The sequence below is a fragment of the Larimichthys crocea genome, chromosome XXIII (genome assembly GCF_000972845.2).
Source record: "Larimichthys crocea isolate SSNF chromosome XXIII, L_crocea_2.0, whole genome shotgun sequence".
NCBI classification, from domain to species: Eukaryota; Metazoa; Chordata; class Actinopteri; family Sciaenidae; genus Larimichthys; species Larimichthys crocea.
The window spans coordinates 6,967,519-6,993,401 of record NC_040033.1 but is presented as its reverse complement, the minus strand read 5'-3'; the positions used below and the strand labels follow the sequence as shown (position 1 = coordinate 6,993,401).

Here is a 25,883-nt window from a genome sequence, read left to right as displayed (position 1 = left end):
TTGGTGTTTGATGTCAGGGGTTCTTGGGAGGCGCAGAGGGCCAGATGATTATGTGTTATTTCCAAATGAGAAGCGAGGAGCGATCAGGAGGTTTTTAGGGGTTTCTTCTTTCGGGGTCTGTCATTTTGTGGATGGTGGTGGTGGGCTCATTGATTTAAATTGAAATAGTCAGCGGGATATAGCAGAGACGCAACCACAAGTCGAACCGAAACAGGCGACAGGAGCACTGTGTTGCCACAGGTGAGCCTGTGCCGACTTGAGGTTGCGATTTTCATCCTGTGGTCTCCAGTTTTCGGGCCCTGTGCCACGCCATCACCTCACCACGTCCTGGCCGACACACTGAAGGCTTTTGCACTGAGACTATGGAGGTCTGGATGACTGTGAGCAGTCTTGGCTCAGGTCTTATCCCCTAACATAACCCAGACAGAGAGATAGCAGTAGGCATGGCTGGAGGGAGGGAGGGGGGCGCCAGTCCACAATAATGAGTCAGGGACAGGGAATGTCTGCAACACTTCTCCGTCTGCCCGGCACCTCAGCCCCGGTGAAAGGCAGCGAGATGGAGATAGAGGAGGAATGAGAGGGAACAATGAAGGCAGCCATTTAGAAAGAAACATGAAAGAGGAGAGAGTAGAAGAGGGAGGCAGGAGAAGGCGAAGTGGAGGAGAGTGTGTGTGCACAGTTTGGTAAGTAAGCAGCAGCCCTTGATGCTCCGAGGACTTTCATCGGTATGGTAATGTCTTGAGTCCGGGCTGGTTGGCTGCACACTCTGCATCTCATTTTTATCCCCCTGTGTTCGCAGGACGGTGTGGACCGCCGTATTAATGGTGTACTGGGGCAGAAGCAGAGGAGATATTTCTGTCAGCTTTTTATAAGTCCACTGTAATAATTTGAATCTAATTAAGTTTTTCTAGGGGGTGACAAGATATCCTCAAAGTCTGAACATCTCAGGTTTATTTCCAGCAGTATTGTATTTTTAAGCATGAGCTCGCTGATACAAAGAGATCAGGACGGGGGAACAGCATTTTGAGAATCAGACTGGAGTCAAACCGTGGTCTGCACCTTAAACCCACCAGATGCCACCAGAGTAACTTGAGTTTACATATTGATCTACATGTGGGTCAGACAAATCCTTTGAACTTTATTTTAATATTCTGGTGGTGATCCCAAACTTTAAAAAAAAAAAAAAATACAGTATGTGAGGCTGAATTTTGGGGAAATTGGCAGAAAATGAAGTTGTCAAGAAAATGTCTATTTGATAGAAAGGTGAAGCCATAATAATATTGAGTCAGTGAAAACTACAAGTTGATCCAGAATAGATATTTGACACTGATGAACAGTTTAGGCTCTTAACGTAAAGGTGTCAAAAGGAGAAATTAAAGGAATAGTTGGCCGTGCAGTTGTTGGCACTTCTACATTGGCTTAACTTCACAGGCACTGAGGTTGCTGCTTGGGTGTAACATATTAATTAGTTAATTAAGTGCTGGATTTTGTTAACTTTGGACACGGACAGACGCTGGCTGTTATAGATATGTGAGAGTGGTATCGATCTTCTCATCTAATACCCATGAATAAGCATTTTTCACAAGACGTTGAGCTATTGCTTTTCTGTTATTCAATGTATTAAACAACTATATGCTGCCCTAGGGATAAATGTCCTGGAAAATAGACTTTGGACCTCCTACAACACCAAGACACGACAAATCTTCTCGAGTCTTTCCGCGGTGATGTGAAGATGTTAACATCTGATTGTCTCTCCTCTGAGCAGATCCGTGAGCTGGTCCCCGAGTCTCAGGCCTACATGGATCTGCTGGCGTTTGAGCGTAAACTGGATCAGACCATCATGCGCAAACGTGTGGACATCCAGGAAGCACTGAAGAGACCGATGAAGGTTAGGACAAAAAAACAAGCCCTACAGTCCTCAAGATGTTTCAGTTTAAAACGCCAATCATCCATTTCTGGAAGGACAAAAATGTTATTTAAATATTGAACCTCAACAGGTATCGAGAGGTCTTAAAATCTGCGATAACTAATTGATGTAGGCAGACATAATAGTACCTCAACCCTTCCTTCCACCCCCCCAAAAATAATTACTATATAATTTAATCAAGACAAACCAAACAAATAAAGGGAAAATAAAATGTATTTTCACTTCAGGTCAACAAACCAACTACTAACCAACTGTCTATAGAAATTTTATGCATCTTTACAGGAGTCAAATTTACAAATTAACTAGATTTTTCTGCTTGTAAATGAAAAAAGTCGTCTTTAACAAATATTTATCCAGGTATGTCAATCTAAAACCATCTTTTTTTTTTTCAAATCTTTAAGTTAACAACATTGATTGACACAGAGGAAGGTAATAATAATTTTGCCTTTTATTGTAGTCGAGGGTATAACTATATCCTCTATTTCAGATTATCCAAAACATAGAATATTATTGTTTAATGAGTGAACAGATGGCAGACTGAATTTGTAGATGTTAATGGTTTTGTTTGCATACTTTTATGAAACAGATCTTCAAGTTTCTTGATTTTTTCCCATTTGAATTTATTAACTGATGCTACATGTTTTCTTTAAATCACGATTCTGATGGTTTAATTCATATAAAGCACATAAAAAGAATATATCAGTTCAGACAGGACACCTGTAACATTTTAAATAAATATTTTGTGAACCGTCTGTTTAAACTGTGCTATTTTATGTGCCCTTGTGTCAGCAGCAAAAGCGTAAACTGAGACTTTACATATCCAACACCTTCAACCCTGCCAGACCTGACGCCGATGACTCAGACGGCAGCATTGCGTCGTGGGAACTGCGAGTAGAAGGGAAGCTGCTGGATGACGTGAGTTTTTGTTCAAATCTAAAATATATATACGGTACATTGACACCGAGTTACATAGTCAAATTTAAAAATGTGACCGAGCTGCTGCAGGGTGTAGCATTATGTCATGTCTGGCAGATGAATTCTGTGTGAGTCAAATAGCTGCTGGTCCTATAAAAAAATAACTGAGATCATAATCTTATTTTGTATGAAAGGACGCCTCTATGGGTAATTTTTGGCCACAGACATACGGTAATGATGCGCTCGCATGGAAAAGTATCTGCCAGTTCTGGATATGAATGATTGATGCTGTGAACAACATGAAAAGCACAATGGTGATGGATTTGTTTTGCACTGTAAGCTCCCCTTCAAAAAAGCTCTGATGTTCTCAGCAGTCCAGGGCAAGGCCGTCATTTCACAGCGGTAGGAAGCATTTAAGTTTCACAAACCACAAATATTTCTGGTTGCGCTCGGAGGAAGTGGACCCTGAGAATGTCTAGTGTCTGACTTTTTTTCTGATCTCTCTCTGAGCCTTTTGTGGGTTTTCTGATGAATGAACATTGCTAATAATGGCGACAAGTGTTTGCTTTTGTATTTGTGCAGAAGTGTGTTTGTGTTTTTTTTTGTTTTCAAAGTTACCGTGTGTCTGATTTTAGACGTTAATTGACCACATATCTGTGTCTGTCTCACAGCCGGGCAAGCAGAAGAAGAAGTTCTCTTCGTTTTTCAAGAGCCTGGTGATTGAGCTGGACAAAGACCTCTACGGTCCTGACAACCACCTGGTCGAGGTCAGTTTAAACATAGCTCACTGCACCCTGTACACAGATAAAGAGGCTTATTTAAGAACCAACCTGACCGACCTTTTACCTGCTCTTACACAATTTTTAGATACAATGATGGTATCACTATGTGCTCTGGCTCTCATTTCCTTCTCGTTAACTAAAGTTAAAGTTGTAGCTGCACAGATGCTGCACAGTGCAGTCTTTAAGTATAACTAGATATGAAATTAAATTATGAATATTAGGGTGAAAGAAGTGACGTCCACATCCGGTAATAAAAAATGCAACCTTGTGGCCTTGGAGCTGGCCTGGTTGTAGCTTCGAGGCTGGTTTTACTCCAGTAAATCTACACATCTTTTAGTTTTTTTCAGTTTGGTTTATGCACAAACAAAACAAAAACAAGACGTAACATGTTAATTAGTGAGTTTTAATGTGAATTAGATGGAGCCAGGTTGGTTTCCAACTGTTGCAAATAGCTAACATAGGTTGCTGATACATTGCAGTCTTTTATATATTTTGACAGTCGCACGCTTTTTCTCCAGCACAGTAGATATAAAATAAAACTATGAACATCACTGATAGCCACCTTCAAAAGAATATTCAAGCTAAACTGTATTTTTTTGTTTGTTAAATCTCACAGCCTTGACGCTACAGCCGAATTTGCTATAGCTTCAAGGCTACCGTGGGCTTTCCAGTAAAAAAGTTTCACTTTGGCTTCTGTACAGATCAAAAAAACAAGATGTAACATAGTTAATTAGTGAGTTTTAATGTGAATTAGATGGAGCCGGGTTGCTTTTCCAACTGTTAGCTGTAAAAAGCTAACATGCCAACATATTAAGGTGCAGTCTAGTAACACACTTTTTTCTCCAGCACATTAGATATGAATTTAAACTATGAATATCAGGGTAAAACACTGACATCCACCTTATTTATTTTATGTTTTTGAGTAATAAATACTCAAACTTGTAGCCTTGCAGCTAGACTGGCTGTTTTTCAAGGCTAGCTACCTTGTCACCATGAGACTCCCAGTAAAAAAAAGCCAATTTCTATAAAAAATAAAAGTAATATAACATGTTAATTAATTAGTTTTTAAGTCAGGTTATCTGATTCCATCTGTCTTTGTGCTAAGCTAAGCTAGCATTATATTTAAAGGACAGATATCACAGTGTGTTTTGTTGTTTTTCTCATTTAATTTGAAATAAAACAATGATTATTGGGGGTTAATGGCTGCGTTTTAGCTTCAATGGACCTTTTCACAGCCGAAGGTAAAGCTCAGGTGAAGCTAATTTCACTAACGATCAAATAAAGCCCACTGACAAAGGTGTTTTTATGCATGTTGCCTCGTTAGACCTCCATTCAAAGTGGCTATAATGTAGATTTCCCTTTCCCAAAATTTAAACCTATTCCTTTAACAAACCGCAGCATAGCCTCGATGTTGGCTTTATCTCTTCAGCCCATTTGGACCATGTATGGACGACTTACCTGTTGGTCACTTCATAAGTCAGTGCTTTCATTTGAGATCACATCTATTAGTAATAAAGAGCTTTTGTATGCTGCACAAATCGGACTGTTCATCCATGCAGTCAGGGTCAGTGACGGCCTCTTCATCACGCTGGGGAAAGGGTTCACAGAAAATGTTTATTGTGTGATGTCTGATTTAGTCTCGAGCTACAGCCACCCCGACTAACCCACTCCTTTTAAACGTCCTTATTGGATAAATACAAAATAAAACATCGGGAGAGTGTAGACTGCCCTCTCTCCTTTTTAATAAATTGATTTTCTATTACAACATAAAGGAGGGAGGTTTTTTTTTTTTCTTAATTTTTTCAATATTGCAAGGTTGTTTTAACATGCAGGTGTGGGAGCCCAGAAAAAAAACAAGTGCTTACTTATTAAAAAAACAATCATTAGCTGCCCTTCACTTTGTGTCTTCACAAAATATATTAACTTTAAAAAGCCCACTTTAAGAGTTTCAGAGTGAAAATGATGACTTCTCAAGGTCCCTCCTTTTAAGAGGGTATTTTAGCAAGGCACTCAGGTGCTTCACTTTGAATGATTTTCCATCAAAAGAATTTTTTCTCTACCTTGAGGTACAATTAGTACTTAATCTCTGTCAGCCATTGGCTGGAGGAAAAATGTATTGCATGCCAAGTTACTGCAATCCACCGTACTGAAGATGGTGTTTTAAGTGCTGTTTCCTTTCAGTTTCTGAGCAGTTAAGATAAAACTGAGATGTAAATAATATTTAATCTGCGGTTAGATACAGCCGAGGCTCTAAACACAAAGACTAAAACACACAGACTGTTATGGGAATAGTCGTATTTGCACAAGCTGATGTTTAGTTTTTCTGTTATTTCACTTCACGTCTCATGATAACATTCAGCTGCGCGGCCACATGGTTAACCTTTTGCTATCTTGGTATCTCAGTACACCGTGCTTGGCTAGTTTGCAAAAATTTAACCTTTCATCAAACCACAGGCTTAGCACTCGGGGTCAAGATCAAGGCTGCTAGATACAGGGCGTGCTCAAGTGTTTTTATTTTTGCACATTTGTTAATTGTGACAAATCTTAAGCCACAAACAAACCTGCTGGAAACTAGTTTTTCTCTAAAACATTAAATCTTTAGCAGCATTTTAAAGTTAAAGTTCAACAACAACATGCATAACATAACACAGTTTAAATCAGTTTTTACAAATTTAGGCCTGAAATACAACCACAAACACACAAAGGGCTTATAGACATGGAGAGATTGGAGTGATGGGCAGTGATGAAGCAGCATCCTGGGAGCAGTTAAGGGGTTTAGTACCTTGCTCACTAGGTGAACTGGCAGCTCTCCAACTACCAGTTGTGGTACACAAACACTACAACTACAGCTACTGCCATCTTCACTTAGTTTAGTTTAGTTCTATACTATGGGCCGTGCTGGGCTTGAACCTGAACCAACCATCCCGTGGCTCCCAAGCCACGACTACAACCACAACTACTGCTAGTACAGCTACTACCATCTTAGTTTAGCATGTGCCACCCTCTTTCCCAAGCCAAGTCCCTACTGAGACTGAGCTTATGCTGCTAATGCTGCCATTTGGATATGAAAGCGTAAGTATCCATTCAGGTCAAACAGTCAGGTGGTGCATGTTGGCTCACTGGAAAGTCTCCTCTGCGATAAATGGAACTGAACCTTAATTAGTCTCATTGGAAACACCCGTAATGGCCGTACTACATCATGTCAAATAGGCTGAATCCATTTATTAGTTCAAACATTTGAAGTCTGGGCCAAAATGGTGGATGAACCAACAACCGTCATCCCTTGAGCTACGCCGTTAACGTGGCTAAAGAAACGTAATCTGCTTCATCAGGACTGCTTGGGGTGTGGTTTGACCACGTTTGACTCACAGCACTGGCAAAATGAGTATAAACAACCGCACGACTGTCATCACTTTTTGATTTTAAACTATGATTGGTGTGGGAAATATGTGACATCAACTTTTTTTCCAATTGCCCGGCGAGAAAAGCAAAGGGGAAAAAACTGAAATATGTAAATCTCTCCAGAGCCGTTGTAACTTTTAGGATCCCATCACTCATAATACGAAGCTGATCGAGCAGGAAACATGAATTAATTATTGAGATTGTGATTAATAAAGTGTGAAACAAACAGAAAATGAAGTGTGAAAATAACAAATTGATCACTCAGTTTGAATAAACCACCTCAGTTTGGGGTGTGTAGTCACGGCGTGGTGGTTTGCTCTTACAGTGGCACCGCACGCCCACCACCCAGGAGACGGACGGCTTCCAGGTGAAGAGGCCGGGAGACGTGAGCGTGCGCTGCACTCTGCTGCTGATGCTGGACTATCAGGTAAAGGACAGAGGGTAGTATACAGTATACAGTCTTTACACCAGCTCACAACTCTGTGTAGAAATAGACTCTCCTGTGTTACAACTCTGTGACTAATCCACGCCATGAAATCAGCTGTTGTAACGACAACCTGCAGGCGTCACGTCGCCAGTCTATAGAAACATTAAAGATTACATTTAAGACTCTGTTTTCAAAGCTGACATCCGAGCCTGGGGAAAACACGATAAGGATGTCAGATGTGATGAAGCTGTTGTAAAGGCTCTGTTGTGGGGGGTGGTGGTGGTGGTGTTGTAATTCGATTACGTCGTCTCCACAGCCTCCCCAGTTTAAGCTGGACCCTCGCCTGGCTCGCCTGCTTGGCATTCACACTCAGACCCGCTCCTGCATCATCCAGGCCCTCTGGCAGTACGTCAAGACCAACAAGCTGCAGGACTCCCATGACAAGGAGTACATCAACTGTGACAAGTACTTTCAACAGGTATGGGACTCTATGTGCAATAAATCACACTATTGTTGCAGGAATATTAATATCAGTGCAGTGGTGGAAGAATAGCTCAGATACAGATCATATATTATTATATTTTACAATGCACAGGTCACAGTGAAGTTTGGTAGCTTGGTTTGGTTATCAACCTAAAGGTCCATGGGTAAATAAATCTGACAGTTTGTGTGATGATTAATGAGTTATGAAGGATAATTTGATCTCTTTGGGTTATTTAAATGAAACTATGTGAAAAGTTTAGACGTGTCAAAGACAAGTGAATTGTGACAATAAAGCCAAACTAGACAAATAACTGTATTATTCTGAAGAATAACTAGAAACTAAAGTTGTTAAATAACTGTAGGGCAGTAAAAAGTACTGTAATATTTCCCTCTGAACTCAAAGTATTTAAGTATTTAGTTACTTTCCACCACTAAGAATAACTGCGAGTGTCAGTCATATGAAACATATAGTCGCTGTCCGATGAAAACACAAAATAAACTCTGTGATGAGACACATTTAACACCAGGAATGAAGATTTATGTTTACACAGTGATCAGTGAAATGTTCAATAAATACATTTAATAAATAAAAAATACATTTTAAATGGATTCATGTGGATCCTGTTTATGTTCACCTAGTTAAATTATCAGTATTGAAGCTGTCCTGCACGTCAGCCCAATCAATACTTTACTGTTTCAGATTAGCTTTATTATGACCGAAGGGATATTTGAATGTGACATGTATTACAACACAAACAGAGGAAGATGAGTTTAAGTGGCTGCAGTATAAGAGAACATATATCTCTATCTGTGCAAATATAAAAAAAATATATATATACCTACATATAACTGTGTACAATCACTTGTACAATTAAATTTGCATTGCATCAGAGTCAGTTCAAGTTACTGTATTATATGTTCGGTTTAGAGAGATCACAGAGCCCGTCGTCTATCGTCGGCTAGCTATCTCAAAACACAAAAAAAAGCTATCCTTCTATTTATCTACGTACATGATGCAACAATATTGGTCAATATGAGTCTGAATGTTGACCGTAGACAGAAGAGAATATGTTACATGTTATATTTCAGTCAAACCTGGTTAAAATTATCCGACGTGTTCTTCCCACTTAAAAGAAAAACCAGTCAACCCATTGACATATTTTCATTTATAGTTCAGTACATATATCAGTACATATACACAAATACACAGGCGTTTACGTTTCTGTATTCAGCTGACGCTTTTATTCAAAGCGACTTATAATAAGCGTAATCAGCCAGAATCATGAGCGTGTAAAGTTCTTCAAATAAATAAACTGCTTTTATTTTAGAAACAAGATGTTAATCAGATGTTATTTATTCCTCTACAGATATTCGACTGCCCTCGGCTGAAGTTCTCTGAGATCCCTCAGCGTCTCACCAACCTCCTCTTACCCCCCGACCCCATCGTCATCAACCATGTTATCAGGTAGATTCCTGTTTATGAGAACGTCATGTAACCCCGGAAAGACCGACTGAGATTAAACTCTCACAAGTTTGAACGAGAGTTTTTATTGAATGTGCCATCATGTGTTTATGTTGCTTTTGTTCCTGCACAAAATATATTTTATTAAAATAGATAAAGGTTTTCTTTCTTGCTGCGGCCTCAGGAGTACAAGCTATTTCTAAATAGTTGTGTTTGTTGTTGTTTTTCTTGTTTTTTCAATCTAAACATAAGAAATTAGAGCCCCGCCGGGGTATCAGCCGATATTCTTCAATATTGTGTATATTCTTTATATAAAAACACATTTTCTGCAATGATCACTGGGAATTTAACAATAACAACAACTATAAATTAAAAAAAGAATAGAAATGACACCAAACATGTTCTGTAAAAGCTTTCATATCGCTGCATATTGGACAACATTAGCACCGATATTTGATTTGATTTGATTTGATTTGATCTGTGATAGGCCAATATCGTAACATGTATATGCAGTACATCGGTCAGGCTCTAATAAAACTAATTTAATAATAATAAACTTTATTTATTTAGCACCTTTTAAAACACAATTATAAAGTTCTTTACAACAAAGCAGAGCGTAGAAGTAAAAAGCAATAAATCAATCAAAAATTTGAATAAAATGTGACATAGAACATAAAAAGATCAACTAAAGGCCCCTTTAGAAAAGCGAGTTTTTAAGTGGACACAGTTTGCAGCCTTGATCTCCTCAGGCTGGAAACACTTGAGTTTAAATCTGGACCGAGGAACAACCAAGAAAAAGGCATCTGAGGATCTAAAAGAGTGAGAGGCGACATACGGCACTAAATAATCAGCTGAATAACTCTCTCAAGGTCTTATAAGTAATCAATAAGATCTTAGAATCAGCTCTGGAGACAGTGTAAAGAAGCCAGATTTAGCGTGACGTGATCATGTTTCTTTGTCCGAGTCAAGATCCTGGCAGCAAGAAATCAAATCGATCTCATCAGATCATCTATGAAATGAATAAACCACGACTCTACCGCAAGTGGTGGATGTTAAACATCATAAACAACACGTGGCAGCAGTTTACTGTCCGATAAAATAACACCTAATTCATGTTTTTGTAGATTTGTAACACGAGGTTAGTCAGGACTTTTGGACTCTGTAATTATTCCCTCTTCTCTAAAAATGAACATTTGCTTCCCGTCAGCGTCGACCCCAACGACCAGAAGAAGACGGCCTGCTACGACATTGACGTGGAGGTGGAAGACCCCCTGAAGAGCCAGATGAGCAGCTTCCTCCTCTCCACCGCCAACCAGCAGGAAATCGCCTCGCTCGACAACAAGGTGAGAGCGTCGACATCACAGAGCGCAGACTGTGGATTGATTCGGCTTTACCTTTTGATGCTGTGAGTCACACCGAGGCGAGAAGTGAAGCTGCCTCGTGGGGACGACGACGTTTATAGCTTTTTAACAGGAGGTTTTGTTTTATTGCAGCAGTTTGCTTGTGTTGATTTAAATGCGGGAGCTGTTTTTAATGATTAACTGACAGATTTTCATTTTGAAACTGACATTTTCTGTCAACAGCAGGATGAAGGGTGTGACAAAAACATACACCGATCACTGCTTTCATTAAATGTGTGGACAAAGAGCTCTTTTTTTTGACTCTCCCTTTGGTGGCATTTTATATTTGCATGATGGCTGAGATATACCTGTTTCTGTGTGACACACTCTTTTATCCCATTCACCTACACTTTTTGAGGAGATCACTACACTTTCAGCACAATACCAACCAAGTAAAAGACAGAAAAGAAGGCCTAAATCTAAATCTTTATCAGGGCAGATGTCATTATTTTATGCCTCTATTAGAGAACTGACATAAAAAGAGGGCATAGACGGATCCTGAATGAGCACACTCAAACCTGGGACCATTGTTTTTCATGGTCAGGTTTATCTTTTCATAATTTTTGGAGGTTTGAAGATGTAAAAGCACACACTGTTTCACATAAAGTTTAGAGAAGAGAAGAATCATTTTGTCTTTTCTACTCTCAAAAAATGACGAATCCTCTGTGTGGTCCTGACCCCGCAGTTTTGTATTCGTAGAGTAATTGTTTATTGATCATCAGTGTTGTAGTCAAGACCAACTAAACCGACAAATGACAAAGACCAGACAGTACACAGCCTTCTCAGGTAGCTAATATTAACCAAAACTTTTTGGGTGAAGCGTCGCCTTGAACTGTGTACAAACCACTGTGTGCTCTTCGGGACCCTGTTCTGCAGATGAACTCTTTGTGGTTTAGGAAACTGAATTTTATTCCAGAAGTTTTGGCTGATTAACAACTTTAAAAAGTGATTAGTTGTTTTTTTATCAGGATGCAGAGATGAGCCAGCTGCTGCAGTTTTTCTTTTTTCTCTTGATGTATCTATCGTATGTTGCTGCTCCTCTTTCAGATCCATGAGACCATCGAGTCCATCAACCAGCTGAAGATCCAGAGGGACTTCATGCTCAGTTTCTCCAGAGATCCCAAGGGCTACATCCAGGACTGGCTCAAATCCCAGAGCCGAGACCTTAAGGTTTGATACGACTATTTATATGCGCCGCTCCTTTTTTTTGTAACTTAAAGTCACATTGAAACAGCACAACGCCTTTATTTGACATGTTTGGGATCATTCATGAATGTGAAGCGTGTCTTATGATGTGATTAATGAATGTCTCCTCTCATTGGCTGCAGCTAATGACAGACGTGGTGGGGAACCCTGAAGAGGAGAGGAGGGCGGCGTTTTACCACGAGCCCTGGTCCCAGGAGGCCGTCAGCCGCTATTTCTACTGCAAGGTGAGGAAACGACACCCAAATCATCCTTTACACTTCACCTCACAACAACCCTCTACCTCCAATAACGTCTTTTTTCCCTTTTCCCCTCGACAGATCCAGCAGAGGAGACAGGAGCTGGAACAGGCCTTAGCCGTGCGCAACACCTAAACCAAGTCCTGTATGTGTGTGTTTGGATGTGTGTGAGGCCATCGCTGTAGTCTGGTGAAACCTTATACCTCTAAAACAAACAAACAAAAAATGTTGGTAACTCACAAAAAATATTGATATTAGAGGAGGTTTTTCCTCACGACAGCAGCTACGTTCACGTGTGAAAGTCGGATCTGAGCGCACATGATTCGCCCACTGCATATTTGTCCCCCCCCCCGACAATCGTCATTAACTGCATGTATTCACTCCCCCCTAAAGGGGTCAAGCCCCACAGACCACAGGCATCCTCGGACTCGCTGCCTAATAAACAAAAACCTCCTCTTCCGTCCGCCACTCTCCGCTTTGTAAATACGTCAAGAGAAAAACTCTGAAGCGGCTGCTCACACACACACACACGCACACACACACACACACTGCTGTGTTTTTTTGGACTCTCATCTCAAAGAGTTTGTTACTGTGAGCGACAGAAATGATGTAACCCGGTGTCACAGTCGATCCTCTGAGCGCTCTGGATGAGTCTTCACATGTTTTCCAACTCTTTTTTTTTAAATGTTCTTTTTTTGGGCGCGTCTGTGTGTGTGTGTGTGTGTGTGTGTGTGTGTGTTCTCATTAGGACAGTATTTGTTTTGTTTGTTTTTTCGAAAGATTGATTAATTACACCAGCAAAGTCGAGATTACGGTGTGACACGTTGGGTTGCAGGGAATCGATGCTATCTATGAACCCGAGGTGTGGATTTCATTCACTTCACTTCCAATGTGTCTCATTTTAGTCTAATAACGTCTTTTTACGGTAATTCCTACAGCAGTATTAGCTACGTGAACTAAAGTATTATCACTTTAACATCTCTGTGTCTGTTTATAGCAAAAAAAAAAGTTTTAATGAAGGAGAAACAAGTATTGATCATCGTAATAAGAGCTTCTTTTCTCCCCCCTAATCATAGCAAGATGACAAATATGCCTCTACGTGTTGTCGACTGATTTGTTTTGTCAGAGTCGCTCACTGCCTCTTCCTTGTGTCGTATTTTTTTTTTTTGCCAGTTAATGTCCTGAAGGTGTTACCAAAGGTTGCAACAAGAAGAAGACGAGAACACGATCACTGAAATAGAAGCGGGGCAAAAGACTCCTCGCCTGGGTTTAACAGGAAATGTCTTCGTCTTTCGAGGGTTCAGTGTGTCGGATTTATTGGCGTCTAGAGGGGAGGTTGCGAGATTGTAACCTCTCCCGCCGCCGTGAAAGAGGACCCGTTTCCTCTGTGGACACAAAAGGGAACAAAAACACAACAATTCCTATTTTCATGCGGTTATCAATGACAGTTTAAAGAAAGGACAATGCATGCGTGACATGACCCGTAATGTTTCAAGCTCAAAATCTGGAGCCATCTCAAGCCATCTGTAACAGCAAAAATCTATTTTTTAATCAATCAAAAAGGTTAATCCTGCATAACTTTAAGCCTTAATATAATTTGAACAGGTGAGTTGTATATAAATTCACCCTCAGTACAGTTGTCATGAACGTTGAAATTAGCTACAGAGACCAAAACTGTTTTTTGTACCAGGCTGTAAACATGTTTATTTCTGCTGTGAAGTTGGACATTTGAACATGGGGACTTATGGAGACTGACTCACTTCTGGAGCCAGCCTCAAGTGGACATTTGAGGAACTGCAGTTTTTGGCTTTCTGCCATATTCTCCCCAATAGATCACTAAATTTTACACACTGAACCTTGAAATCTCAAGAATTCGGGGCTTGTTTCCGTAAAAACAAACCCTCAAACCGTCACTGCGTCGAACACTTTTAAACCCAGGTCTGGAGTTTTTTGTGTCCACTTCTACACTTTTTATGTTACATGAAGAAGAAAAATGTTTTTCTTTTCTAGAGATGTGAATGTAAATATGTCAACTGTACAGTATACGACAGACTATCTGTGTGTGTGTTTGTTTTTTGGGGGGGGCGGGTGCATTATGGGAGCTCCATGAGTTTTGAATTAGTAGGGCAGGAATGTTAGTGTTCCTCTGTGTACTATCTTGGGTTGGGGTGGTTTATTTTAGGTCCATCCCGTAACTATCGTGGGAGCTTAGAGGCTGCAACAAAGAAAAAGACCTCCCTCGCTTTCAATCTCAGTAGCTGTAACACATGATATAATCTGCACCGACTTTGTGTTTTTGTTGTTTTTTTTAATGACACTCGACTTGTATGTATATGTTGTAATGTCAGATGGAGGACCTTTTCTTCTCTCAGCAGTCAGTTTCTAGCTGGAACCTTTTTTTCTTGGGGTTTCTTTGCACTGTGCTGTAACTCTTCGTCATTGGGTGAGAGCCTCTTTTACGATCCCAGCATACACACACACACAAAAAAAAAAGTGATTGGACGATTTTTTTTTCCCACGATGACCTATGCATGCTCCATGGACGTTAATTAATACATCTTGACGGGACGGTGTGTGTAAATATAAAAGAGCTGGCATAGCACAGTCTGTGTGAGACGAGCAAAAGACTTGTTAAAAATGCCTTCTGGAAACCTTTTTGCCAAAAATGATATGCCCTACCAGCAACTAACTGTAGGTGTGATTTTTTCTGAACTGTGTTTTTGTTACTAAGTTATATTAACTGCACTCGTTAGAGGAGAAACAGTAGTCATTGGTAGTTATCTTAGTCCTGTGTCTGACCTGGAGTGATTTGTCTTTGTATGGCCCTGGGGCATTCACATTGTTGTCATGCAGTCACTGATTCACTAGCACCCTCTCGTGGAGGAAACTAAAAGCTGCAACTCCTCGGCCGGGGTGAGCTCAGCTTTGATCTGACAAAAATGTTAACAAGACTACTGCGTCTCCTGTTACTAAAAAAACCCTTGACATACTGTTGACATGTTTGTCCCGCTCCCTGCATGTGTTTTTGTGAAGAGTGGGAACTGCTCTTTCTCTCTGTTTACACTGTCGTCACCAACAGGGAGATCACAGTATACATGATGTATATGTGGAAAGAGCAAAAACTCTGGTTTGGTGATTCTACAAAAACAAAACAAAACGAAAAAAAAAAGGAAATAAATAAAGGGAAAACAGCTGTGACATTGCGAGACAGCCTGGATGTAAATAAAGAAGCGCTTGCCAAAGTTTGTAAATGCCACGATATCTGAAGTGTCTTTATTTCCACCTTTATACCACGACATGTCGAGATAGATAGATAGATAGATAGATAGATAGATAGATAGATAGATAGATAGATAGATAGATAGATAGATAGATACTTTATTGATCCTGAGGAAGATTCAAGCATCCAATAGCAGAATTAGGCAGTAAACATGTTAAAGTGCAAAGAAAATGAAGATCTTTACACATATAAAACATATATGTAAAAGTAAAATATAGAAATTAAATGTTTATAGAAATTAGAAATAGAACTACAAACAGAGTATATAATGAAGTATCAAAGCTTTGTACTTCATTGTAAGTAGTACAGATACACACTTAAACGTAAATAAAGTACACAGATAAACAAATTAACAGAGAGCACAGCATCTTCATCCTTTATGTCTGTACACTTCATCTTAAGGGATTTATTGGCATCCAGTGGGGAGGTTGCAAGATTGCAACCAACTGAATACTCCTTGCCTCTCTATGGGAGATAACCTATGGTGGCCGTGAAACTATAAAAAAAAAAGCCATTGTTTGGTTTATGTTAACCCGCTTCATGAAAGTGAACACAACAATTCTTATTTTTATGTGATCATGATCGACGACAGTATAAAGAGCGTGCGTGGCGTCACCCACAGATTTAGTACATGTTGTAGTCTCATACTACTCATACAATGTGTCAAACTCTTCAACACAATGGCAGCCGGTCTGGCGCTAATATATTTAAAGAACAGGAGCCAAGATGACTCATACTCTGTGACATGTGTGTCAGATATTTCAGGTATCATATCAAAAAGTGTCAAAACAGCTGTACGTTTTTTTTTCTTCTTACACACAAAGTAAAAATACAAAGAAGTCTTTTGGGATGTGAATTTTTTAAGTTGTGTGGAGCTCAAACAGCAGACTTATCTGTTATGTTCTCCCAGTACTCATTTCTATGTTTACACGTCCACGCACAGTGAATAAAACTACCGTCCTCAGCGAGACACTTCATGCATAATTCAGAATTACTGGGATCCATTTTGTGTCTGAGCTGAGGAGTGATCTGTAGACGCTGTAGGTAAATAAGGTTGATTTATTTTGTGCTTATGTTAAACTGAGCTTCTTAAAGCTGCATAAAACTTCCTTAAATCCTTAAATATGCTTCAAAAATATAATATTTCAAATACATGTTTGACATCAGATTAGATAGATATTATCATTAAAGTTCAAAGTCAGGCTTGAATTCTGTTTGTCTGGTTTAGGGATATTTATTTTGAAGTTATGACTCCTGTAGAAATATTATCTAAGAATCAGCGGTGGTGATGAAACAAGGATCGCTGAGAATAACCCAGATACTTATTGATGCTTATAATTCAAAAACCACTAAAGGCATCGTAGGCGAATTATCATTTTTACGCCTCAGTGAATAAGAAATGACATAAGGCAGCGCTGGGGAAAAGAACAAGCCTCGGTAGGAGTGAGAGACTTTACGGCTGCAATAAAGTACCTGAACCCTCACACTGACCTTATTATTGGCATAATCGCCTCTGTTCACTAGTCTGTTCTATTAAGATTCGTCTTAATCTGTAAAGTAACTGTAGCTGTCAGATAAATGTAGTGGAGTAGAGAAGCAAAAGGCAAGTGTGGAGTCAGAGTTGTGAGTAAATGTACTTAGTTACTGAGATTAAGGCAGTTAAGCGTCCCGTATTTCCACATCTAAAGATGCTTTCTGCAGAGTTTATCCATCAAACAATGACGTTCTGAGTTAAACTAAAAGGGGACAAATTACAGATCATCTTTATTATTTATCTTATGTCTAATGTGGGCTGCACAATGTCGCCTCACAGTGAGAAGGTTCCTGCTTCAAGCCTGAGCTGCGTCTTTCTGAGCAGAGTTGGCAGTCAGACACAGTTCAGTGGACTTAATAGATTAATTGGCGACTCTAACGTGAGTGTGAATGGTTGTTTGGACTCTTTGATGAACTGAAGACTTACTTCCAACTTGATTACATACGCACTGAATTACTGCTAGAGTACAGCACTGAGACATTTTACCCTATTTTCTCTGATTTTGGCAACACACACATGCCATCTTTGTACTCCTCTCTGCTTTAGTACTCATGATAGGTCTTGAAAACCACTTTTAAAAGACCTCTGCCACGTCTTAATGTCAGACAGAGAGGACTCTGGATTTGGAAGACTGGTCAAGACCAAAGTCCCTTAATTGTCTAGTTTTGAAAACAACACACAGTCTTAATGAGGTGTCTTGACTACAACCTGTGTAGCTGCATGTTACGAGGTTTTAAGGTCTCAATGCACATTTACCTGCTTTATATCTGATGAATAAACTATCTTTGCTAACTTTATATACACATAAAATCATAGATACTTTAAGTAAGGACACATTTTCACATATACAGGTCTTGCTGTGTTGAGGACTGCTGCCGTCCAAACATCAGGCTGACCTACCTGGACTCTAATTATGGATAATGATTTAAAAACATGTTGTGACATTAAAAAAAGGGCAGAAATACTCAAACACACCTCTTTGATATTCAAATCTTTACTCGTTTCAACCACGGCAGGGTTTATTTCAGTCGTCTATATTTAAAGAATCTATGTCCAATTATGCAAATAAGCGAGCTGCCCCTCACTAAAAGAACACTCTCATACTCTGCAGCAGCAGCAAAGTGTTGATTTTGTGCTCGTGCTCACTGGTGGGTTGAACTTCCTGCATGAGCGAGGCGTTCCTCAGAGGTATCAGACAGGCATTTTATTGTTCGCCGACCTCACCACAAGGAAGCAGGTGGAGGCCTTTTCCACGGCGTATTGCAGCAGCGCTGTGAACGCCGACTGCAGCCCCACTCCCCCACCTCAGAAAGAGCCTCTTTCACACCGCTACTGCTGCTGCTGCCACTATTCTCACGAGCCGACGGAGAAGTTTTGTGGGTGGAGAAGAGGAGAAGGAGGAGGAGGGGGAAGATCAGCGGGGCCTTTTAGGAGGAGGGTGTGTGAAGTAAGCCCATTCAGCTTGTTGTGAATTTTAACCACCCACGCCACGGCGGGACCTTGGCTAGGTGGACGTGACACCCTCCCTCTGGGCACTGGGTTCACTTCTCTTCCCCAGAGACGTGTGCACGAAATACTCGCCAAAAACTGAGGGAGGCCTGGGCCGGGGTGGAGAATTACTGACTTAATGTGAGGAGACGAGGCGGGGCAGGCTGCTCTGGAACAAACTGTTCACTGCCTCCAGGCGCTGCAGTAAAGCTTTCAGGGGAAAAAACTATATGAGCGCTCCATCACTACTGAATTTTTCTGCCATGTTGCCTTTTCTTCAGCTCTGCCGAGCAGATAACAGGAACCTCCAGGAGCGTTCACAGATCCTGTAAACGGTTGTCTTTTTGTCTAATGAGGCTGAAAAAGCAGAAATGAAGAAACAACTCTCGAGCGGAAATATCACTCTTTAATACCTCTTTAAAAAAAAAAGAACATATATTAAAGAAAAAGGCAGATAACAGCTTGTTTCCAGTATCGCTTTAAACGTCTTCACTAAGGAAGACTTATGGCTCATGTTTTTTTCTCAATGAAGGCCTTTGTTCATTTATTCTTTCAAGATAAAACCCATATTTTTTCTAAAAACCGGAATATAAATATTCTTCCTTGACTCCTATGAGAATACATCAATGGCATAATACAATTAGTCCACATTCAGGGGAGTGTGTGAGAGCACAGCTCCTGGAGTCATAATTCGTCGAGACATGACAGGTTCAGAGTTATGGACTCGTGAGTCAGACGAAGCGCTGAGCACAGAGTTTTTCAGCTGGAGGATACAGTTAGATATTTACGCACCCGAGCCAAATACAAAAGGTGAGAATTTCAGTGTATGGATACACGATTCACATTATTCCGCGTGAGTCCAAGCAGTACGTTTGAGGCCCCGGCAGTCAAGACTTTTAGGTGCTGTTGGCCTGCTCTTGTTCAAAAAGAGCCATGGCGAGGTGCGAGCGTGACCCCAGACCCTCGAGGTTGCTGAGGACGCAGCGGTGGTAGATGTCCTCGCTGAATCGCGGGTTGCACGTTCGACGCACGTACTTCTGGATGAGAGCCGGCTCCACGGCTCTGAACACGTGCAGCCCCGAGTAACGCACGAATATGTCGTACACGTCCATGCTCTCCAGCAGCTCCTCGTTGTCCAAGATGTCCGCAGCCATCTTGGTCCGCGCGGTCATGTAGTCCGCGTTGTAAAAGCAGGCCTCGTCGAAGACGTGGCGGTCGAAGTGGCCGTCTCGAAGCGACTCCGAGGCGAAAGAGGAAGAGGCGGCAGAGGGCTGCTGGTCACGGTAGACGACGGCGGGGCTGTACTCTTGGAAGTGGATGGGGAAGAAGACCTGCCAGTTGCTGATGGCGTTCATCCTGCAGCGATTCAGGAAGTCAGCGTTGACCTCGGTCCACACACTGGCGAGGAAGAACAGCGTGTCCACCGGGTGCTTCTTAGAGATGATGTCCATCAGCTTCACCTGCGAGGGCACCTCCGTCTTCACGCTGATCCAGGGGATCTTCACGTCTCCGTAGCGCTTCTCCACCTCCCCGATCATGGCCTTAATGCCGGCGAACACGTCCGTCTGGCTGACTCGCTGCGCGTCAAAGGGATCGTAGATGAACAAGAACGTGAGTAAAACATTATCGTGGGTGTCCAAAGTGTTCATCACGTACATATCCAGGAAGTTACCAACAAAGTCCTGATCCTGGGCAGTGACGGGTAGGATGACCTGCACCCGTGTCGCCTCCGTCACATAAGGCATGGGGATAATCTCAACTGCACTTAAAGGCCGCAACAAGTTAACCCGTTTGGCGATGACTTGACTGTGGCCTTTCTGGGTGTAAGCTTCCAGCGCGAGGTCCAGCATGTACTCCATACCACGCGTGGGATCAAAGCGGCGGTAACCGTTCAGCAGACGCCGCTTACGGAAGCGGAGCTGGGGCTGGTAGCGCTCGTTCAGACGCTCCACGGCGATCTCCAGAACCGCGTTTACGTCGGCACGGTCGGCCCCTTTCATCTCACACTTGGGTGAGCTGTCAACGCACGAGTAAATATGCTCTTCTGTGAAGTACTCCCAGTTTATGACCTCAAAACGGGTTCTTGGCTTGAAGGGAGGGTTGATTCCAATCGGCCACGTGACTCCGGACTTGCCCTCTGGCGTGAGGTCGCTCAGATTGTTGATCTGCATCTGAGGGGAAACAAAAATCTGTCAAATCAAAGCAACGCCTTGTAAACATTTACCTTCGTGACTGTGATTACCCTGCGGTATAGCACATACATCAAATCAAGTCAAAACAGCGCTAATGAACTGTCATTAGCAGCCACTTTTATCACATAATAAGGCTTCTCAGGAAGATCATATTCAAGAGATGATGACACAGGAATGTAACACTTCATGCCCCGGCAAAACACCCGATCTCTTGTTTTGGCTTTCTGACATGTTTAAATATTGTATCAGTCAGGAATTTCTGCCTTGGCTCAAAGCGTGGGTGTGTTGGAGAGGAGAACAAACAATGTGCTTTCACACAGAATCCATCATCGGCAAAACACGGTGATGCAATCGGAGCACACGTCTGTATCACAGCGGTGTCGAGCGTTACAAACCTGCAGCTGTTGAATCTGTAGGTACGTCCATTCCAGCTCGATCTGGCTGAAGCGTTTGTGCAGGCGGTACATGAGGTTCGGTTCCGATATGGGGTGGACGGTGAAGGCGTTTTTGAACTGTGCGCTGTCTTCGCGCTCTGGATCTGCGTTTTTCCCGAGCTCAAAGTAACGATACGTCATCTCCTGCGAGAAGAGGAGAAGACATGTTAGTGGAAATGAAACTGTGTGAAATTAAAGACAGTGCTCTTGTTTTTTGTTTTTTTACCTGGTGCACCTCCACACAGCTGAGACCCAGGTAGTCAATAATGCAGCGGCCCAGCCACTCATCGGGCCTCACGCTGAGGATGTCATTACGGCAGGTGTCGAGGTGCGGCTGCAGACGTCCCAGCAGACTGCGAGACAGCAGATAGCCGTAGCCCCCGTGACAGTATCGTGCCTTCTCCTCTCCACCAATAAACTCCTCCGCCCTGCCCATGTACAGATCCTGCCCTGCGCTGAGGTGACCCACGAGCTCCGACAGACGATCCGCTTGCATGTAAGTGTCGTCCTGGGCTAAGAAGAACCAGTCGTAGTCCGAGCCGTAGTGCTGATGGAGGTGACGCACCGTCTCGTACATCAGCCACACCGGACGGTCGTCGCCGTGGGCGACCACAGTCATGCCGTGAGGCACTTTAGGGCTGCGCAAGCCCGTGAAGAAAAAGGTGCGGTGGAAGTGGTGGGCGACTGTGCGATTCACCGCCACGGCCAGCGTGTTGAGGGTGGCCCGGGAGGTCAGCACACCCACGAGCAGGCGCTCCCTTATGCCCAGTTCAGTGTGAATATATCGAGTTCTGGAGACAAACAGAATAAAAAAGGTGATTATTTCTCATGACAGCCCCTTTTTAAAAAGGCCTCAAAATCATTTACATGAAGCTCTGGAGATATTTTTAAAACAAACAAAAGATCAGAGAAAAGATTCAGATTGTGTGAAGCTCATGGAGATTTGAAATGAAACTAAAAAGGTGCAGATCAACAGGTCTGCTCTCCTCATCTGAGCTACTCTTGGATTGATGTAATCTCTCAAATACAGGCTCCGGTTTCTTAAAATAAAATCTGGTAAGATATAACAGCATGTGATCTGTTGCTTTCCCTGACAAACCGGTCTTTGAAAGTGAAATATGTCGGAATATGTTTGTTTTTTTGCAGGAAACCTCCTCTTTATTGCTGACAGACTTTCAAAACAATGATTTATACTATTGGCTTTGGATAAATTTGGACACTGTGCGCACACTGCTGTGGTATTTGGACTTCTTTCTGGACTGAAAAACATGACTTTCACACTCCGAGTCAGACGATGTGGTGCCTCTCATCTTTAAATGTGTTGAAAAATGTCTGAATATGTGTGTTTTATTTGCAGGAGACTTCATCTATATTGCTGACAGACTATAATATGGACATTATGAGCACATTGCTGTAGTGTTTGGACGACGAAACACGGCTTTCACACTCGATGTGGTGCTTCTCAAACGAATCTGTCTGTTAAATGTGTTGAAAAATGTCTGAATGTGTGTTTTTTTTGCAGGAAATCTCGTCTATATTGCTGACAGACTATTTACCTTGGATAAAATGGACATTATGAGCACATTACTGTAGCGTTTTGACCTCTTTCAGCATTCAGAAACACAACTTTCGCACTCCGGGTCAGACGATGTGTTGCTTCTCAAACGAATCTGTCTTTAATTGTGTTTTTTTTTTGCAGGAAACCTCATCTATATCGCTGACTGACTTTCAAAACAATGATTTATACTATTGGCTTTGGATACATTTGGACATTGCAGTGGTATTTGGACTTCTTTCTGGACTGAAAAACATGACTTTCACCCTAGGAGTCAGACAATGTGTCTTTAAATGTGTTGAAAAACCCTAGGAGTCAGACAATGTGTCTTTAAATGTGTTGAAAAATGTGTGTTTTTCTTTGCAGGAAACCTTTTCTACATTGCAGACAGACTATAATATGGACATCATGAGCACATTACTGTAGTGTTTTGACCTCTTTCAGCATTCAGAAACACGACTTTTGCACTCCAAGTCAGAAGATGTGTTGCTTCTCAAACAAATCTGTCTTTAAATGTGTGAATGTGTGGGGTTTTTTTGCAGGAAACCTCATCTATATCGCTGACTGACTTTCAAAACAATGATTTATACTATTGGCTTTGGATACATTTGGACATTGCAGTGGTATTTTGACTTCTTTCTGGACTGAAAAACATAACTTTCACACTAGGAGTCAGACAATGTGTCTTTAAATGTGTTGAAAAATGTGTGAATGTGTGTTTTTTTTGCAGGAAACTTCGTCTACATTGCAGACAGACTATAATATGGACATCATGAGCACATTACTGTACTGTTTTGACCTCTTTCAGCATTCAGAAACACGACTTTCGCACTCCAAGTCAGACGATGTGTTGCTTCTCAAACGAATCTGTCTTTAATTGTGTGAATATGTGTTTTTTTTTTGCAGGAAACCTCATCTATATCGCTGACTGACTTTCAAAACAATGATTTATACTATTGGCTTTGGATACATTTGGACATTGCAGTGGTATGTTGACTTCTTTCTGGACTGAAAAACATAACTTTCACACTTTAAATGTGTTGAAAAATGTGTGAATGTGTGTTTTTCTTTGCAGGAAACCTCTTGTACATTGCGAATGTGTGTTTTTCTTTGCAGGAAACCTCTTGTACATTGCAGACAGACTATAACATGGACATCATGAGCACATTCCTGCACCTCTTTCACACTCACCTTAGCACTTTCTTATGTGGCTTGTTTGGATCCTTGTGATAGGGCACGATACGTGGCTGAAAGTCTTCATCTGCAGCTCCATCCCTCGAGTCTCTCTGGGCATCTCCTCTGCCCAGGAAAAGCCTCCCATTGCCCAGCTCATCTCTGCAGGAGTCGTCGGTGTCCCCTTGTGTCCAGGACACCATCAAAAGACTCAGACTGCACCCCAATGACAGCCCGAGGATGAGGGGCAGAGCAGGCCTGAACACGGCCAGGAAGGAGGAGAGACGCATGTCTGGCGGTTATGAGCAACACTTTGAAAAAAGAAACCGTACTATGTGCCAACACTTGTGGCCTTGCTCAACGCATTTTAAGGGAAATCACACGACTTCACTCTTACATAGTGTCCTCTGAGGTAGTGTTATAAAGTTTCCAATGAACCAAATGAGGCAAATATCGTGTTTGAGCGTTAGTTTGTCGAGCCACACACAATCCTTAACTCACATATTTAAGAAACTACTTTAAATAATCGCACTTATCTGTCATTTAATCGACGTTTTCTGCGGGTTTAGCCGCTGTCTGACAACCTGAACCTGGCCGCTGTCATGATGAGCTACGTTAATTAGCTCATTAGCCTTCTTCTTCTTTTATATAAAAGTCAGATAACTAACGCTAAAAAAAAACAGAGTTAAAAGTTTGAGTTCACGCCGATGGTGACTGGTTTAATACTCCCTGAAAACAAGGAGGATTTAAAAGTTTTTAATCTCCTTTTTGCTGCTGTGGTGATCAAACATCAAAGAGCAAAAGCTAGCGAGCTAACTAGCATCCCCCGGTCCGTTTTTTTCAGTCCAGCGACGAGCCGAGCACAAACATCCCGGGTTTAGTCGTCGATGCTCGGGGAAAGCCAGCAGGCACGGCCGTGCATACGTCCTCCATTTTCTTTAGCTTCTTCTTTAGTGACTTCCTCAACAACAACACACAAAAAAAAAACATAAAGTGCCACACACTCAGAGAAATAACCTCCTTCCTCCTCCTCCTCTTTCTCTCTCACGTCCTCTTCATCATCAGTGACCGAGCTGCTGCATCACTGTGACCGACTCTGTGTTAAAATAACATGTTATAATGCTTAAAAATCACACCGACAAACATTTGTTATTCATTTTTAATGTTAGTATGTGGAGAAAAACAACAGACGTTTAAAGACAGTGTCGCCATGGTAACACTTGTAAGATGCTCATCCATACATCCATCCATCACAACAACCGTCCATATCATGTTTACCTACTTAATCCAACCCAATAATTTATTTTTATTTATTTATTTACTAATTTATATATTAAATCTGCTCCTAATTAAGTATTAAATGGACTTTTTTTTTTTTTACTGCAGTCACGCGAGAATAAGTGGGAGGGTACCACTTCCATACTAGTGATGTGTCATTCGCGAACGAGTCGTTTCAAAAGAGTCGGCTCTTTTTTTTTTTAACTCAACTCAACTTTATTTATTTATTTATTCATTTATATAGCACCTTTCATGCAGAATTGTAGCCCAAAGTGCTTCACAGTACAGATTATCATGTTTACCTACTTAATCTAATCCAATAATTACTTTTTTTTTTTCATTTTTTACTGATTTATAGATTAAATCTGCTCCTAATTAAGCTTTAAATGGACATTTTTTTTTACTGCAGTCACGCGAAAATAAGGGGGAGGGTACCACCTCCATACTAGTGATGTGTCATTCGTGAACGAGTCATTTCAAAAGAGCCGGCTCTTTTTTCTTTTTTCTTTTTTTAACTCAACTCAACTTTATTTATTTATTTATTCATTTATATAGCACCTTTCATGCAGAATTGTAGCCCAAAGTGCTTCACAGTACAGATTATCATGTTTACCTACTTAATCTAATCCAATAATTACTTTTTTTTTTTTCATTTTTTACTGATTTATAGATTAAATCTGCTCCTAATTAAGTATTAAATGGACTTTTT

General features: G+C 41.3%; 2 protein-coding genes across 9 annotated transcripts in view; one reads left to right on the top strand and one right to left on the bottom strand.

Annotated features, from left to right (window-relative positions):
* smarcd3b (SWI/SNF related BAF chromatin remodeling complex subunit D3b) overlaps window positions 1–13,650 on the top strand; it is a 45,300-nt gene extending 31,650 nt beyond the window's left edge. For 3 of the 8 annotated variants that reach the window (XM_019271682.2, XM_019271678.2, XM_019271683.2), the window contains 10 exons: window positions 1,766–1,888; window positions 2,717–2,842; window positions 3,514–3,609; window positions 7,325–7,453; window positions 7,770–7,931; window positions 9,304–9,401; window positions 10,606–10,741; window positions 11,846–11,968; window positions 12,127–12,228; window positions 12,322–13,650. In XM_019271682.2, the coding sequence (XP_019127227.1) occupies window positions 1,766–1,888; window positions 2,717–2,842; window positions 3,514–3,609; window positions 7,325–7,453; window positions 7,770–7,931; window positions 9,304–9,401; window positions 10,606–10,741; window positions 11,846–11,968; window positions 12,127–12,228; window positions 12,322–12,375 (1,149 nt within the window). In that variant the 3' untranslated portion in view covers window positions 12,376–13,650. The remainder of the gene's footprint in view (window positions 1–1,765; window positions 1,889–2,716; window positions 2,843–3,513; window positions 3,610–7,324; window positions 7,454–7,769; window positions 7,932–9,303; window positions 9,402–10,605; window positions 10,742–11,845; window positions 11,969–12,126; window positions 12,229–12,321) is intronic. The other 5 variants (XM_019271679.2, XM_019271684.2, XM_019271681.2 and 2 more) reach the window with 3 other exon arrangements.
* A 5,278-nt stretch (window positions 13,651–18,928) lies between these two features.
* chpf2 (chondroitin polymerizing factor 2) lies at window positions 18,929–24,983 on the bottom strand. Its single transcript, XM_010744170.3, has 4 exons — window positions 23,915–24,983; window positions 21,395–21,959; window positions 21,130–21,312; window positions 18,929–20,713 (listed from the first exon to the last, which is right to left on the bottom strand). The coding sequence occupies exons 1-4, from the start codon at window positions 24,184–24,186 to the stop codon at window positions 19,439–19,441; spliced, it is 2,295 nt and encodes a 764-aa protein (XP_010742472.1). The 5' UTR covers window positions 24,187–24,983; the 3' UTR covers window positions 18,929–19,438.
* Window positions 24,984–25,883: the final 900 nt, after the last annotated feature.